The sequence below is a fragment of the Thalassophryne amazonica genome, chromosome 3 (genome assembly GCF_902500255.1).
Source record: "Thalassophryne amazonica chromosome 3, fThaAma1.1, whole genome shotgun sequence".
Classification (NCBI taxonomy): domain Eukaryota; kingdom Metazoa; phylum Chordata; class Actinopteri; order Batrachoidiformes; family Batrachoididae; genus Thalassophryne; species Thalassophryne amazonica.
The window spans coordinates 49,075,407-49,092,963 of record NC_047105.1 but is presented as its reverse complement, the minus strand read 5'-3'; the positions used below and the strand labels follow the sequence as shown (position 1 = coordinate 49,092,963).

Genomic DNA, 17,557 nt, shown 5'->3' with positions numbered 1-17,557 from the left:
TACTCTGCCCTGTGTTGGTATATGGCATTGGAGAACATAAAGAAGGAATCATATCCTTAAACCTAGTTACAGCGCTTTCTGAAAGACTTCTACTGTAATGAAACTTATTCCCCACTGCTGGGTAGTCCATCAGAGTAAATGTAAATGTTATTAAGAAATGATCAGACAGAAGGGGGTTTTCAGGGAATACTATTAAGTCTTCAATTTCCATACCATAAGTCAGACCAAGATCTAAGGTATGATTAAAGTGGTGGGTGGAAGCCAATCGAGTCTAACAATAGATTAAATGCAGTGTTGAGGCTGTCATTCTCAGCATCTGTGTGGATGTTAAAATCGCCCACTATAATTATCTTATCTGAGCTAAGCACTAAGTCAGACAAAAGGTCCGAAAATTCACAGAGAAACTCACAGTAACGACCAGGTGGACAATAGATAACAACAAATAAAACTGTTTTTTGGGACTTCCAATTTGGATGGACAAGACTAAGAGACAAGCTTTCAAATGAATTAAAGCTCTGTCTGGGTTTTTGACTAATTAACTAGGGTGGACTGGTTGACCTGAAAACTTGTTTAGTATCGGTGTTGCCAGAGCGCATGTTTTTATCACTTCAATTTTGACATTGAAAATAACAACAAAATGCACCTGTTTGAACTTGTTACCTGTATAAAAGGCAATCAATCACACTCCAACCTATCCACTATGGCCAAGACCAAAGAGCTGTCTAAGGACACCAGCGACAAAACTGTAGACCTGCACAAGGCTGGGATGGGCTACAGGACAATAGGCAAGCAGCTTGGTGAGAAGACAAAAACTGTTGGTGTAATTATTAGAAAATGGAAGAAACACAAGATGACTGTCAATCTTCCTCGGTCTGGGGCTCCATGCAAGATCTCACCTCGTGGGGTAAGGATGATTCTGAGAAAGCCCAGAACTACATGGAAGGACCTGGTCAATGACCTGAAGAGAGCTGGGACCACAGTAACACACAACGCCATCATGGTTTAAAATGCTGCAGGGCAGCAAGGTCCCCCTGCTCAAGCAAACACATGTCCAGGCCTGTTTGAAGTTCACCAGTGACCATCTGGATGATCCAGAGGAGGCATGGGAGAAGGTCATGTGGTCAGATGAGACAAAAATAGAGCCTTTTGGTATCAACTCCATTTGCCATGTTTAGAGGATGAGAACAACCCCAAGAACACGGTCCAATCAGTGAAGCATGGGGGTGGAAACATCATACTTGGGGGTGCTTTTCTGCAAGGGGGATAGGACAACTGCACCGTATTGAAGGGGGATGGATGGGGTCATGTATCGCAAGATTTTGGCAAAGAACATCCTTCCCTCAGTAAGAGCACTGAAGATGGGTCGTGGCTGGGTCTTCCAATCAACTTCAACTTTCAACTTTTTTCTTGTATAGCGCCAAATCACAACAAACAGTTGCCCCAAGGCGCTCCACATTGCAAGGCAAGGCCATACAATAATTATGAAACACAGTCTACGTCTAAAGCAACATAACCAAGGGATGGTCCAGGGTCACCCGATCCAGCCCTAACTATAAGCCTTAGCGAAAAGGAAAGTTTTAAGCCTAATCTTAAAAGTAGAGAGGGTATCTGTCTCCCTGATCTGAATTGGGAGCTGGTTCCACAGGAGAGGAGCCTGAAAGCTGAAGGCTCTGCCTCCCATTCTACTCTTACAAACCCTAGGAACTACAAGTAAGCCCGCAGTCTGAGAGCGAAGCGCTCTAATGGGGTAATATGGTACTATGAGGTCCCTAAGAAAAGATGGGACCTGATTATTCAAAACCTTATAAGTAAGAAGAAGAATTTTAAATTCTATTCTAGCATTAACAGGAAGCCAATGAAGGGAGGCCAACACGGGTGAGATATGCTCTCTCCTGCTAGTCCCCGTCAGTACTCTAGCTGCAGCATTCTGAACCAACTGAAGGCTTTTTAGGGAACTTTTAGGACAACCTGATAATAATGAATTACAATAGTCCAGCCTAGAGGAAACAAATGCATGAATTAGTTTTTCAGCATCACTCTGAGACAAGACCTTTCTGATTTTAGAGATATTGCGTAAATGACAATCCAACATGACAATGACCCGAAACACACAGCCAGGGCAACTAAGGAGGGGCTCTGTAAGAAGCATTTCATTGTCCTGGAGTGACCTAGCCAGTTTCCACAACAGAACTCAATAGAAAGTCTTTGGAAGGAGTTGAAACTTGAAAGATCTGTATGGAGGACCAAGGATCTGTATCTGGTGGACCAAAATCAAGGCGTGCCTCTCATGGAGAATGCACCTCAAGTTAAACAGAACTGAATATGCCTGAAACAAGTTAATTTCTGCTAGGTTCTGTGCCCTTGACTTAAAAGACTCAGTGTGCAAAACACAGAAGTGCTGCATTTTTCCCCCAGTTTAAAAGGAATTACACTGACCATTATGAGATGGACTATTAATTATTTATGCAGAAAGAATCCTCTTTAAAAGTTGTCATACACGAGCTATAGCAATGATAATGTCAAGATGTAGACCCTGTGGAGTTGTATAATCAGTGCAGGTTACCATTGTGAGGGTGAAACAGCTGCTGGATTCACTTGCTCAGTGCACAGACACGTCTGACATTATCTGAATGCAATGCACAAGCACATATCTGACCTTGATGAAACACACTGTAAAGTAAACCTAGCTGGTGAGACTATGGAATAATATGTTGCAGAATGGTTGCCTGTTGGTATGCAAGTTCTGCACAATCTGCACAAAGATAAGTAAAATGGGTTCAACTTGTCACCATGTGTCACAATGACCGAAATATCACACATAAAAGCTTGGAACAGAGTGAAAATTAGACCACAGAGTACCTATCCAAACCCAAAAATTCATCTACTAAAGTCTAAAAACACAGACATGATCAGAAAGTCACTGGAGATTAAAACATTTTAATGCAAATTAATGCAAGTTTGAAATAGCCCAAAAGCTAACAGCACAAGAAGAACCAGATCAGTCAACAGAACCAGATGTGGGTCCAAAATCCATCGCTTGTTAAGGAGTGCCTTGTCATGCAACAATCTTACACTACATTGATTCTAACTACTAATTACCGCATCAATCTTCGGAAATACTGGAAGAAAGAGCTAATGGTCACATATGAAGAAGACATTAAGTCAACCAACAGTGATTTTAAATGAAATGTATCCTTCAAGCCAGGAGGTTGAACATGAGTGAATATTCCTTATAATTGGCAGGAGAAGCACATGATTTATCGACACAATCAGTCTGTGAATGGGGCTGGAAAATTTCCTGTATCACTGTAAAAGCTAGTAGGTGTTCATCTCTGAAGCTCTGGGTTCCAACAGATACAGGTGAGGACCAGTGAACCTCCTAATGTGGTCCATGCCGACACCTTTTGTCATGCACAATGAATGTAAAATAAAATAACGGCAAACAGGCTAATCAAGTTACTTGTAAAGCTTGTTGAACAACAGGAGAATGATGTACTAGTCACAGCAACCACAGTGTGCTCATCTTGCCCTCCAAGAAGGCAATCACATGATCTTATCACCTACAGAAAGGCTATGGCTGACAATGATTATAAAATCTCCAGTACAGATTGTAATAACATATTTTTATTGCCATCAAGACATGTGCTTCAAGATTTGCTTCAGAAAATCCTCTTAATTATGTAATTAACAGAAAGCAAATAAATAAAAGAATACCAGCATCAACGTAAGGCAGTGATGTTTACCATGTTGTCTCCGGTCTTCCCAGAGAGGATGGCCCTGGCCTTGGCCTTCGTAAGAGGGAAGTACTTCAGATAGGCTTCGTACAGATGCCGAGCTAGAGCCCTCAGATCGGCTGCTTCAGGGTGCATGTGCTCCATATCAGATGAGAACTCAGCCAGTAGCTTCTCCTTCTCTGCCTGAGGCATGCGTCCAAATCGAATGGCTGGGAAAAGGAAGCCAAGACACACAAAGCCAGGCAAATATGAGAGGCTATACAAAGCACAAAGAATACAGCTCGTCAGCATGAAGTCAACTACTTGCTAAACTGAACCTTCTGCTTCACACAAACTTTCATCCTGGGATTTCCCTGTTACAACAACCAAAAAAGTGAATTTTCACTGGAAATGACCACCCCCACCAAGTAGTCATGATAACTAGTTAACTGACAAACTGCAGCACCTGTAATTTTTTTTATATTAATAAAATTTAAGAAATGCTGTGGTGCAAGCACTGCAAGCATAGGATGAAAGGATTCAGAAGATTTGGACTTCCAGACAATCCCTCAGCCCGTCCAGCCGAGGATCATATACTGGCCATTCCTGAGAACCAAGAAAGACATCTGCATCTTCACCTCCTTCAACACTGGAGGAGAGGAGAGTGGATGTCCTGGGGACAACACTGGTCAGACAGAGCAGGGTGTCACTCTGCTGGACAATGCTCTTACCATTGCTGAGTGTGCTGCCACCATGCAAACCATTTAATATTATTATTATTTACACTGTGTTGCCATTCCTACAGTGGGGGGTATTTCTACAGCGTCGTTTCACATAATAGCAGCCAACAGCTATTCTGAGCACTTTGCACGCCAATGTGTCATCATTTCAGCACCATGAGTAGCGCTCGACATCTGTGACGCAAATCCTTGCACTTGCGAAAGTCGCGTGAGTAGTGCTTGACATTGGCGAGTGTGAATATAGGGCCAAAAAACTGTGAGTAGTCCGCATACATGCCGCTCATGCGGCATTCGAGTAGCATATATGCAAAACTGCAATTTTTGGCCCTATTTCTGCCACCAATTCGTGCAACATTTAGCCCACATGCACTAACATATCATTTGGACCCATTGAGAAAATTTTCATTAATTTGCCTGTTTTGTCTGGATTTTCTGTCTCCACCTACTCTCCAACAGTCACAGCCCAATGAGATACTACCCTAAGGCCTATTCCTTGTATGGGAAACTTGTTTTTAAATTCTCAAGGTAGCAGTTTCAGCATATTTACAGGTCTCTTAGGAAGACTCCTTATCTAAAAAAAACTAGACATACAATGAAATATCTTGGAACAGAAACCAACAAATTTTGAAGACAATCTGGGTAAAGATGTGGATTTTCTTTATCTGTATTATAATAGCTAAGTGGCCTCTATGTCCGCGAGTGCGTCTGTGCATGTCTATGGCTTCAATCACACAGAAACCTGGGAAAACTGACATTTTCCGTTTGTATGCTTATGTATTTTGGGTCAAGGATGAACACTGAAAAAATGGAAAGTTGATAGGACTAATATTTTTGGAGAAATTAGCAATATTAACTAACTAGCAAACAATGGACATTGTGCTGCAATGCACCATGGGAGTTCAGGGTTTTAGGTTAAACATATTCAAGCATGCCTTAATCCAGCCACTACACCCTGCTATTGATGTGGGCGCCACTACTGAGGTATTACCTAGATTTACAGAATTTGACAGTATCTCACTAGGCATGCTGACAAAACTCGTAATGTCAACAAAAAGCACAACCTGTTTATTTGATCCTATACCAACAAAACTGTTTAAGGACCTGTGGCCCACTCTTGGGCCGACTGTGCTGGAAATTATTAATCTTTCTTTAACTTCTGGATCTGTTCCTAAATGTTTCAAATCTGCAGTGATTAAACCATTACTTAAGAAACCTAATCTTGACCCTAGTGTATTGACAAACTATCGGCCGATATCAAATCTATAATTTTTCTCTAAAATTCTGGAAAAAGTGAGTCCATGGCAGCTCGTAGACTATCTTACTGAGAATAATCTTTGAGACACTGCAGTCTGCTTTTAGAAAATATCATTCCACAGAGACGGCTCTCACTAAAGTGGTGAATGATCTTCTGCTTACAATGGATTCGGACACCAATACGGTTCTGTTGCTGTTAGTTCTCAGTGCTGCATTTGATACAGTGGATCATCATATTCTACTAGATAAGCTGGAAAATCATTTTGGGATTACTGGGAGTGCCCTTGCATGGCTGACGTCATACTTGACCAGTCGTTCTCACTGTGTTTTGTACAGTAACACTACCTCTAACCTTAGTGACATGAAATTTGGGGTTCCACAGGGGTCTGTCTTATGCCCCCTGCTTTTCTCCCTTTATATAGCACCCCTTGGGCACATATTGCAGCGTTTTGGGATTACCTTTCACTGCTATGCAGATGATACTCAGTTATACATGCCGATAACTGCTGGTAATCTCGTTCACATAAAATCCTTAGAAGATTGCCTTGCAGCAGTGAGAAGTTGGATGTCTAGAAACTTCCTACTTTTAAGCTCTGATAAGACTGAAATGATGGTTCTTGGCCCAGTGAGACATCGGCATCAATTTGACCAGTTAACGCTCAGCCTCGGCTCGTGTGTCATATATCACACTGACAAAGTGAGGAACCTTGGGGTAATTTTTGATCCTTTGTTGTCCTTTGGCCTCCACATTAGAAATATTACTAGGACTGTTTTCTTCCACCTGCGAAATATAGCGAAGATTCGTCCCATCCTGTCTATGGCTGATGCTGAGATCCTGATCCATGCATTTATCTCTTCTAGATTGGACTACTGCAATGTTCTATTTTCTGGTTTACCGCAGTCTAGCATTAGGGCTCTCCAATTGGTTCAAAATGCTGCAGCCAGACTTTTGACACGAAGCAGAAAGTTCGACCACATTGCACCCATTTTGGCATCCCTTCACTGGCTTCGTGTCCCAGTGAGATCAGATTTTAAGGTTCTGCTACTAACCTATAAATTATTCATGGACTGGCACCTCCCTACCTAGCTGACCTAATTAAACCTTACATACCTTTACATTCTCAGGGTGCAGGACTACTTTGTGTCCCTAAGGTGAATAAGAAGTCTGCGGGTCACAGAGCTTTCTCTTATCGTGCCCCTGTTCTGTGGAATGATCTCCCTGCGTCAATAAAACAGTCAGATTCTGTGGAGACTTTCAAGTCCAGACTTAAGATGCACTTATTTTCCCTTTCACATGGCTAGCATACTGGTACAGTTTTGTTTTACGCTTTTTACTCTTTTAATTCATTTATTAGTAATTGGAGTGGGCTGCGGCCTCAACTTTACCTAAATTCTGGGTCTTTTAGTGAAGATGTAGTGCTAGTGGCCGGCGATCACCTTAGTATTTCTCTGTTTTTCTTGTTGTTTAATGCTGGCAAATTATACAGTATTTTTTTTTTTGTCTTTCTGATGCTTGATTCTGATTTTTCTCTCTGTTTAAGGTGCAGCTCCATCCAGAGATGGGAGTTGTATTTGTGTTGGCGATCCTCCTGTCCTGTGCGCCAATAGCATTTCTTGTATATTCGTCCGTGAATTGTTCTGTAATTTATGTTTGTAGCATGGCCCAAGCAGAGGGTCACCCCTTTGAGTCTGGTCTGCTTGAGGTTTCTTCCTCAGAGAACTCCCTCTGAGGAACCACTTACCACTGTTGCTCTGGGGGTTGGTAAGGTTAGACCTTACCTGTGTGATGCGCTTTGAGGCAACTCTGTTGTGATTTGGCGCTATAAAAATGAAAATAAATTGAAATTGAATTGAAAAAATAAGTTTGCTTTAACAAAGGTTTAGCTTTAGAAAATCTAGTTGAATTCAAAGCTTTATTGTAGTCTTGTCTTTTTTATTCATAAGATTTTGATGGTGAATGTTTAGATGGAAACATGGAGAAGCTTTTTACAATTTTTTTCCTCCTTTGCTATATGAACACTCATTGTGCACTGCGTGTCATCATTAACCAAACCTGTGAAATGGTATACATTCTAACAAGTACTTTTCTTGCTTTAAATATTAATTTAATGTTAAGACAGGTTGTTGAACAGTTAAAACCATCAGGCCTTGGAATGTGGAAGTCAAATATCCTTTATTCCTCCTTTCATTCATGGCATAATCTGTATTTATTGCTCAGTGTTGCCTGTGATGGCGTAACAGACTGACAAAAGTGTGATAAATGTATACCTACAGTGAATGAATACAAATGAAAGGACTCTGCCAACATCTGGGCAGCGAGCCCACAGCAGTGACACAGCAGTTTAGAGAATTTGTTGCTCTGCCACATGTCAGTCATTGATAAAAACCCACACAGAGTAGAGTTAGCAAAGCAACGACTGTGACTCACTAAATAGATATCAAACAAATTAAAACCAGGATTGGAGAAATAGAGATAAAGAAAGTAGCTAGCATGCTAACCTGTGCTACATGCTAGTGTTGCGTATGCTAAGATACGTCAATAAAGTAAGCATATGACAACACTATAATTTCTTATGGGTGCTAATGAAAGAGTTGCAGCCATTATATATTTGGACATCGAAATTTTGTTGCATTAGCTATCCATCACAGTATACTACTTTGGAAAGTAAGTAACAAATGCGCTCAAAGAAAAGACTGCATGATATTCCCGCACTATTAAATCAGAAACTCAGCAGATCAATCAATCAATCAATCAATTTTTTTATATAGCGCCAAATCACAACAAACAGTTGCCCCAAGGCGCTTTATATTGTAAGGCAAGGCCATACAATAATTATGCAAAACCCCAACGGTCAAAACGACCCCCTGTGAGCAAGCACTTGGCTACAGTGGGAAGGAAAAACTCCCTTTTAACAGGAAGAAACCTCCAGCAGAACCAGGCTCAGGGAGGGGCAGTCTTCTGCTGGGACTGGTTGGGGCTGAGGGAGAGAACCAGGAAAAAGACATGCTGTGGAGGGGAGCAGAGATCGATCACTAATGATTAAATGCAGAGTGGTGCATACAGAGCAAAAAGAGAAAGAAACAGTGCATCATGGGAACCCCCCAGCAGTCTACGTCTATAGCAGCATAACTAAGGGATGGTTCAGGGTCACCTGATCCAGCCCCAACTATAAGCTTTAGCAAAAAGGAAAGTTTTAAGCCTAATCTTAAAAGTAGAGAGGGTGTCTGTCTCCCTGATCTGAATTGGGAGCTGGTTCCACAGGAGAGGAGCCTGAAAGCTGAAGGCTCTGCCTCCCATTCTACTCTTACAAACCCTAGGAACTACAAGTTACCCTGCAGTCTGAGAGCGAAGCGCTCTATTGGGGTGATATGGTACTACGAGGTCCCTAAGATAAGATGGGACCTGATTATTCAAAACCTTATAAGTAAGAAGAAGAATTTTAAATTCTATTCTAGAATTAACAGGAAGCCAATGAAGAGAGGCCAATATGGGTGAGATATGCTCTCTCCTTCTAGTCCCCGTCAGTACTCTAGCTGCAACATTTTGAATTAACTGAAGGCTTTTTAGGGAACTTTTAGGACAACCTGATAATAATGAATTACAATAGTCCAGCCTAGAGGAAATAAATGCATGAATTAGTTTTTCAGCATCACTCTGAGACAAGACCTTTCTGATTTTAGAGATATTGCGTAAATGCAAAAAAGCAGTCCTACATATTTGTTTAATATGCGCTTTGAATGACATATCCTGATCAAAAATGACTCCAAGATTTCTCACAGTATTACTAGAGGTCAGGGTAATGCCATCCAGAGTAAGGATCTGGTTAGACACCATGTTTCTAAGATTTGTGGGGCCAAGTACAATAACTTCAGTTTTATCTGAGTTTAAAAGCAGGAAATTAGAGGTCATCCATGTCTTTATGTCTGTAAGACAATCCTGCAGTTTAGCTAATTGGTGTGTGTCCTCTGGCTTCATGGATAGATAAAGCTGGGTATCATCTGCGTAACAATGAAAATTTAAGCAATACCGTCTAATAATACTGCCTAAGGGAAGCATGTATAAAGTGAATAAAATTGGTCCTAGCACAGAACCTTGTGGAACTCCATAATTAACTTTAGTCTGTGAAGATTCCCCATTTACATGAACAAATTGTAATCTATTAGACAAATATGATTCAAACCACTGCAGCGCAGTGCCTTTAATACCTATGGCATGCTCTAATCTCTGTAATAAAATTTTATGGTCAACAGTATCAAAAGCAGCACTGAGGTCTAACAGAACAAGCACAGAGATGAGTCCACTGTCCGAGGCCATAAGAAGATCATTTGTAACCTTCACTAATGCTGTTTCTGTACTATGATGAATTCTAAAACCTGACTGAAACTCTTCAAATAGACCATTCCTCTGCAGATGATCAGTTAGCTGTTTTACAACTACCCTTTCAAGAATTTTTGAGAGAAAAGGAAGGTTGGAGATTGGCCTATAATTAGCTAAGATAGCTGGGTCAAGTGATGGCTTTTTAAGTAATGGTTTAATTACTGCCACCTTAAAAGCCTGTGGTACATAGCCAACTAACAAAGATAGATTGATCATATTTAAGATCGAAGCATTAAATAATGGTAGGGCTTCCTTGAGCAGCCTGGTAGGAATGGGGGTCTAATAAACATGTTGATGGTTTGGATGAAGTAACTAATGAAAATAACTCAGACAGAACAATCAGAGAAAGAGTCTAACCAAATACCGGCATCACTGAAAGCAGCCAAAGATAACGATACGTCTTTGGGATGGTTATGAGTAATTTTTTCTCTAATAGTTAAAATTTTGTTAGCAAAGAAAGTCATGAAGTCATTACTAGTTAAAGTTAATGGAATACTCAGCTCAATAGAGCTCTGACTCTTTGTCAGCCTGGCTACAGTGCTGAAAAGAAACCTGGGGTTGTTCTTATTTTCTTCAATTAGTGATGAGTAGAAAGATGTCCTAGCTTTACGGAGGGCTTTTTTATAGAGCAACAGACTCTTTTTCCAGGCTAAGTGAAGATCTTCTAAATTAGTGAGACGCCATTTCCTCTCCAACTTACGGGTTATCTGCTTTAAGCTACGAGTTTGTGAGTTATACCACGGAGTCAGACACTTCTGATTTAAAGCTCTCTTTTTCAGAGGAGCTACAGCATCCAAAGTTGTCTTCAATGAGGATGTAAAACTATTGACGAGATACTCTATCTCCCTTACAGAGTTTAGGTAGCTACTCTGCACTGTGTTGGTATATGGCATTAGAGAACATAAAGAAGGAATCATATCCTTAAACCTAGTTACAGCGCTTTCTGAAAGACTTCTAGTGTAATGAAACTTATTCCCCACTGCTGGGTAGTCCATCAGAGTAAATGTAAATGTTATTAAGAAATGATCAGACAGAAGGGAGTTTTCAGGGAATACTGTTAAGTCTTCTATTTCCATACCATAAGTCAGAACAAGATCTAAGATATGATTAAAGTGGTGGGTGGACTCATTTACTTTTTGAGCAAAGCCAATAGAGTCTAATAATAGATTAAATGCAGTGTTGAGGCTGTCATTCTCAGCATCTGTGTGGATGTTAAAATCGCCCACTATAATTATCTTATCTGAGCTAAGCACTAAGTCAGACAAAAGGTCTGAAAATTCACAGAGAAACTCACAGTAACGACCAGGTGGACGATAGATAATAACAAATAAAACTGGTTTTTGGGACTTCCAATTTGGATGGACAAGACTAAGAGACAAGCTTTCAAATGAATTAAAGCTCTGTCTGGGTTTTGGATTAATTAATAAGCTGGAATGGAAGATTGCTGCTAATCCTCCGCCCCGGCCCGTGCTACGAGCATTCTGACAGTTAGTGTGACTCGGGGGTGTTGACTCATTTAAACTAACATATTCATCCTGCTGTAACCAGGTTTCTGTTAGGCAGAATAAATCAATATGTTGATCAATTATTATATCATTTACCAACAGGGACTTAGAAGAGAGAGACCTAATGTTTAATAGACCACATTTAACTGTTTTAGTCTGTGGTGCAGTTGAAGGTGCTATATTATTTTTTTCTTTTTGAATTTTTATGCTTAAATAGATTTTTGCTGGTTATTGGTAGTCTGGGAGCAGGCACCGTCTCTACGGGGATGGGGTAATGAGGGGATGGCAGGGGGAGAGAAGCTGCAGAGAGGTGTGTAAGACTACAACTCTGCTTCCTGGTCCCAACCCTGGATAGTCACGGTTTGGAGGATTTAAGAAAATTGGCCAGATTTCTAGAAATGAGAGCTGCTCCATCCAAAGTGGGATGGATGCCGTCTCTCCTAACAAGACCAGGTTTTCCCCAGAAGCTTTGCCAATTATCTATGAAGCCCACCTCATTTTTTGGACACCACTCAGACAGCCAGCAATTCAAGGAGAACATGCGGCTAAACATGTCACTCCCGGTCTGATTGGGGAGGGGCCCAGAGAAAACTACAGAGTCCGACATTGTTTTTGCAAAGTTACACACCGATTTAATATTAATTTTAGTGACCTCCGATTGGCGTAAAAGGGTGTCATTACTGCCGACGTGAATTACAATCTTACCAAATTTACGCTTAGCCTTAGCCAGCAGTTTCAAATTTCCTTCAATGTCGCCTGCTCTGGCCCCCGGAAGACAATTGACTATGGTTGCTGGTGTCGCTAACTTCACATTTCTCAAAACAGAGTCGCCAATAACCAGAGTTTGATCCTCGGCGGGTGTGTCGTCGAGTGGGGAAAAACGGTTAGAGATGTGAACGGGTTGGCGGTGTACACGGGGCTTCTGTTTAGGGCTACGCTTCCTCCTCACAGTCACCCAGTCGGCCTGCTTTCCCGGCTGCTCGGGATCTGCCAGGGGGTAACTAACGGCAGCTAAGCTACCTTGGTCCGCACCGACTACAGGGGCCTGGCTAGCTGTAGAATTTTCCACGGTGCGGAGTCGAGTCTCCAATTCGCCCAGCCTGGCCTCCAAAGCTACGAATAAGCTACACTTATTACAAGTACCATTACTGCTAAAGGAGGCCGAGGAATAACTAAACATTTCACACCCAGAGCAGAAAAGTGCGGGAGAGACAGGAGAAGCCGCCATGCTAAATCGGCTAAGAGCTAGTAGCTACGCTAAGCTAGCGGATTCCTAAAAACACGCAAAGTGAATAATGTGTAAATAATTTAGAGGTGATTCAACAGAAGGAGTGCTTTAGTTAAGGCACGTAAAGATTACACTGGGAAACAAATCGTAATCTAGATAACTAGATCAATCTAACTGCGCAGATTAAACAGCTAACAGATACAGAAAAACACCGCTGTGCTCCGGAACAGGAAGTGATACAATACCGCAGTGAGAGCCAGATAAAGTCTATAGTTGATTGCATGTGTTAAATATCACTTGCAATTCAGTTCAAGCAATTATTAAGAAACACAAAGAGTAACAGTATGTAAAAACAGTACAACATTTCGTGAATCTGTGAATCCATGTGGCCCTTTTGCTGTGTTTGGTACTCCAGTGGTCCTCAAAAACTGATTGACCATGTATAAAGCACACAACTGAGCTTCAGTGGCTTGACTGGAGATGTGCACACAATTCGGATTGTACTGGGGCTGGGGGTATTGTGCTACTAATCCCAGTACTGATACCTCAACTTTGATACCAGTTCCGGAATTATACTTTTCCCCAGTAACAAATTTACAAAAAATCTATTTTAACAAAAAAAGAAAGTTACATTACATATTGGAGTACAAGTCCCCCCCTTTTTTCAGCTCCATGACACATTCAAAGCAATTTCACAAAATAAAAAGAAAACTGTCTGTTTCAAACTTTATGATTCATCATCTTGGCATCCCCCCCCCCCCCCCCCCACACACACACAGACACACAAGTTCTTGGGCATCCTGTATCTATGATGAAATTTGCTGTTTGGTTAACAAAATTTACTACTGAGAAATAAGGAATATTTTTATTTATTTATTTTTTGATGCTCTACAGTATCTGTGTTGTGAAAGTGTCGTGACACGGACCCACAACAGGGGGCGTTAATGAACGGACAATGGATAAGCCAAAAAGTAACAATTTAATGTTGTGAATCGCACAACAACGTACAGACAATAACAATATGGTGGACTGTCAATCATACACCAGGTGACGTGTGGGCAGGCTCGACGATAGAAGACGCCTGGAGAGAGAAGAGCTGGATCCCCACACAGCTTCCACCACCAACGGAGCTGAAGAACACCGGAGCCGCCAAGCCCTGCACCCCAGGTGGCCGCTGTCTTCAGCAGTCAGACCCGGTACTGCTGGCAGAGAACAGAGACAGTCCAGATGAGTGTGAGTTCGCACACTCAGTAATCCCACAGTCTGTATCAAGTAAAGGAGGGAAAACCTCCACCTCCAATCACACACACTCGTGCAGCTCCTGGTCAACCACTTATCTGGGTTGGGGTGTGAGGCGAAGCCGTCGCTGTCACACCAAACGCCAATCCTCTAGATAAGGCAACACTCCAGGAAAACGGCTGCAATAGAAGTTCAAGTTATTACACACACAGTGTTAGTCAGCAGAGAAATTACCTGAATGGTAGTTGATTTCTCGGCGAGGAGGTGGAGTTGCAGTCCGGTCTTTGTAGTGGTGGTGATGGGTGACAGCTTGTGTTGATTGATGACAGCTGTCACCTCCAGCAAAGCCGACGCCCTCTCGTGCTTGAAGCCCGCACTTCAAGCAGGGCGCCATCTTGTGGTGGTGGGCCAGCAGTACCTCCTCTTCAGCGGCCCACACAACAGGACCCCCCCCTCAACGGGCGCCTCCTGGCGCCCGACCAGGCTTGTCCGGGTGCCGCCGGTAGAAGTCGGCCAGGAGGGCCGGGTCCAGGATGAAGCTCCTCTTCACCCAGGAGCGTTCTTCGGGTCCATACCCCTTCCAGTCCACCAAATACTGGAACCCCCGGCCCTTCCGACGGACGTCCAGGAGCCGGCGCACGGTCCAAGCCGGCTCCCCGTCGATGATCCGGGCAGGAGGCGGCACCGGTCCGGGGGCACAGAGGGGTGACACGTGGTGAGGTTTGATGTGGGACACATGGAAAACCAGGTGGATCCGCAGTGAAGCTGGCAGCTTCAGCTTCACTGCGGCTGGACTGAGGACCTTGAGGATAGGGAAAGGTCCGATGTATCTGTCCTTCAACTTTTGGGATTCCACTTGCAGGGGAATGTCCTTTGTAGAAAGCCAAACCTCCTGCCCAGGCTGGTACACAGGGGCCGGGGCACGCCGGCGGTCTGCATGGTTCTTGGCCCTCGTCCAGGCTTTGAGCAGGGCAGAGCGGGCGGTATGCCACACCCGACGGCACCTTCTCAGATGGGCCTGGACCGAGGGCACCCCGACCTCTCCCTCCACTAGCGGGAACAATGGGGGCTGGTACCCCAAACACACTTCAAATGGGGAGAGGCCGGTGGCAGACGAGACTTGGTTATTATGAGCGTACTCGATCCAGGCCAGATGGTCACTCCAGGCCGTCGGGTGCGCGGAGGTCACGCAACGGAGGGCCTGCTCCAGTTCCTGGTTTGTCCGCTCTGCCTGCCCGTTCGTCTGGGGGTGGTACCCAGACGAGAGACTGACGGTAGCCCCCAGTTCCCTACAGAAACTCCCCCAGCCCTGGGAGGAGAACTGAGGACCACGATCCGAGACAATGTCTGATGGAATCCCATGCAGACGCACGACGTGGTGGACCAGGAGGTCTGCAGTCTGCTGGGCCGTCAGGAGCTTCGGGAGGGCCACGAAGTGGGCCGCCTTGGAAAACCGGTCCACTATCGTTAGGATGGTGGTGTTTCCCTGGGACGGCGGGAGGCCCGTGACAAAGTCCAGGCCGATATGAGACCAGGGTCGACGAGGCACTGGCAGAGGCTGGAGGACGCCTTGGGCCTTATGATGGTCAGCTTTGCCCCTGGCGCAGGTGGTGCAGGCCTGGACATACTCCCGGACGTCGGCTTCCATAGACGCCCAGCAGAAGCGCTGCCGGACCACTGCCACGGTTCTTCGCACCCCTGGGTGACAGGAGAGCTTGGAACCGTGACAGAAGTCAAGGACCGCAGCCCTGGCCTCTGGTGGGACGTACAGTTTGTTCTTCGGACCGGTCCCCGGGTCCGGGCTCCGTGTCAGGGCCTCCTGGACGGTCTTCTCCACGTCCCAGGTAAGGGCGGCCACGACAGTGGTCTCGGGGATGATGGTGTCAGGGGGGTCTGACAGCTCAGTCTTGACCTCCTCTTCATGCACCCGGGACAGGGCATCAGATCGTTGGTTCTTTGTCCCGGGGCGGTAGGTGATCCGGAAGTCAAAACGCCCGAAGAACAGCGACCAGCGGGCTTGCCTGGGGTTCAGACGCTTCGCGGTCCGGATGTACTCCAGGTTCCGATGGTCCGTGAAAACTGTAAATGGTACCGACGCTCCCTCCAACAGGTGTCTCCACTCCTCAAGAGCCTCCTTCACCGCAAGAAGTTCCCGATTGCCGACGTCATAGTTCCGTTCAGCTGGGGTCAACCTGCGGGAAAAGTAGGCACATGGATGGAGAACCTTGTCGGACTCCCCGCTCTGGGATAGCACGGCTCCTATCCCTGAGTCAGAGGCATCCACTTCAACAACAAACTGGCGCTTGGGATCGGGCTGCACCAGAACTGGTGCAGTTGAGAACCGGCGTTTCAACTCCCTAAACGCGGCTTTGCACCGATCCGACCAGGTGAAGGGGACTTTTATGGAGGTCAGGGCTGTCAGGGGGCTAACTACCTGACTGTAGCCCTTGATGAACCTCCGGTAGAAATTTGCAAAACCGAGGAACTGTTGTAGTTTCCTACGGTTCGTTGGTTGGGGCCAATCTCTCACCGCCGCAACCTTGGCCGGATCAGGGGCGACGGAGTTGGAGGAGATGATGAACCCCAAGAAGGACAAAGAAGAGCGGTGGAACTCACACTTCTCGCCCTTCACAAACAGCCGGTTCTCCAACAACCGCTGTAGGACCTGACGTACATGCTTAACATGGGTCTCAGGATCCGGAGAAAAAAATGAATATATCGTCTAGATATACGAAGACAAACCGATGCAGGAAGTCCCGCAAGACGTCATTAACCAATGCTTGGAACGTCGCGGGCGCATTGGTGAGGCCGAACGGCATGACCAGGTACTCAAAGTGACCTAACAGGGTGTTAAATGCCATCTTCCACTTGTCTCCCTCCCGGATTCGAACCAGGTGATAAGCATTCCTAAGATCCAATTTCGTGAAAATTTGGGCTCCATGCAGGGGCGTGAACACTGAATCCAACAGAGGTAACGGGTATCGGTTACGAACCGTGATCTCGTTCAGCCCTCTGTAATCAATGCATGGACGGAGTCCGCCGTCCTTCTTGCCCACAAAAAAGAAACCAGCACCCATCGGGGAGGTGGAGTTCCGGATCAACCCGGCAGCTAACGAGTCCCGGATGTAGGTCTCCATTGATTCGCGTTCCGGACGTGAGAGGTTGTACAGCCTGCTGGACGGGTACTCAGCGCCCGGTATCAAATCAATGGCACAATCGTACGGACGGTGCGGGGGCAGCGTGAGTGCCAGATCCTTGCTGAAGACGTCAGCAAGGTCGTGGTACTCGGCTGGCACCGCCGCCAGATTGGGGGGGACTAAAACCTCCTCCTTAGCTGTCACACCGGGTGGAACCGAGGATCCTAAACACTCCCGGTGGCAGATTTCGCTCCACTGCGTCACAACCCCAGATGGCCAATCAATCCGGGGATTGTGTTTTAACACCCATGGAAAACCCAATATCACTCGGGAGGTAGAAGGTGTTACATAAAACACAATCTC

General features: G+C 44.8%; 1 protein-coding gene across 3 annotated transcripts in view; it reads right to left on the bottom strand.

Moving 5' to 3' along the window:
• The window catches only part of pparg (peroxisome proliferator-activated receptor gamma), a 108,783-nt gene that overhangs the window by 32,900 nt on the left and 58,326 nt on the right, over window positions 1-17,557 (bottom strand). For all 3 annotated transcript variants that reach the window (XM_034166206.1, XM_034166205.1, XM_034166207.1), the window contains exon 5: window positions 3,744-3,943. In XM_034166206.1, coding sequence (XP_034022097.1) covers window positions 3,744-3,943 — 200 coding nt within the window. The remainder of the gene's footprint in view (window positions 1-3,743; window positions 3,944-17,557) is intronic.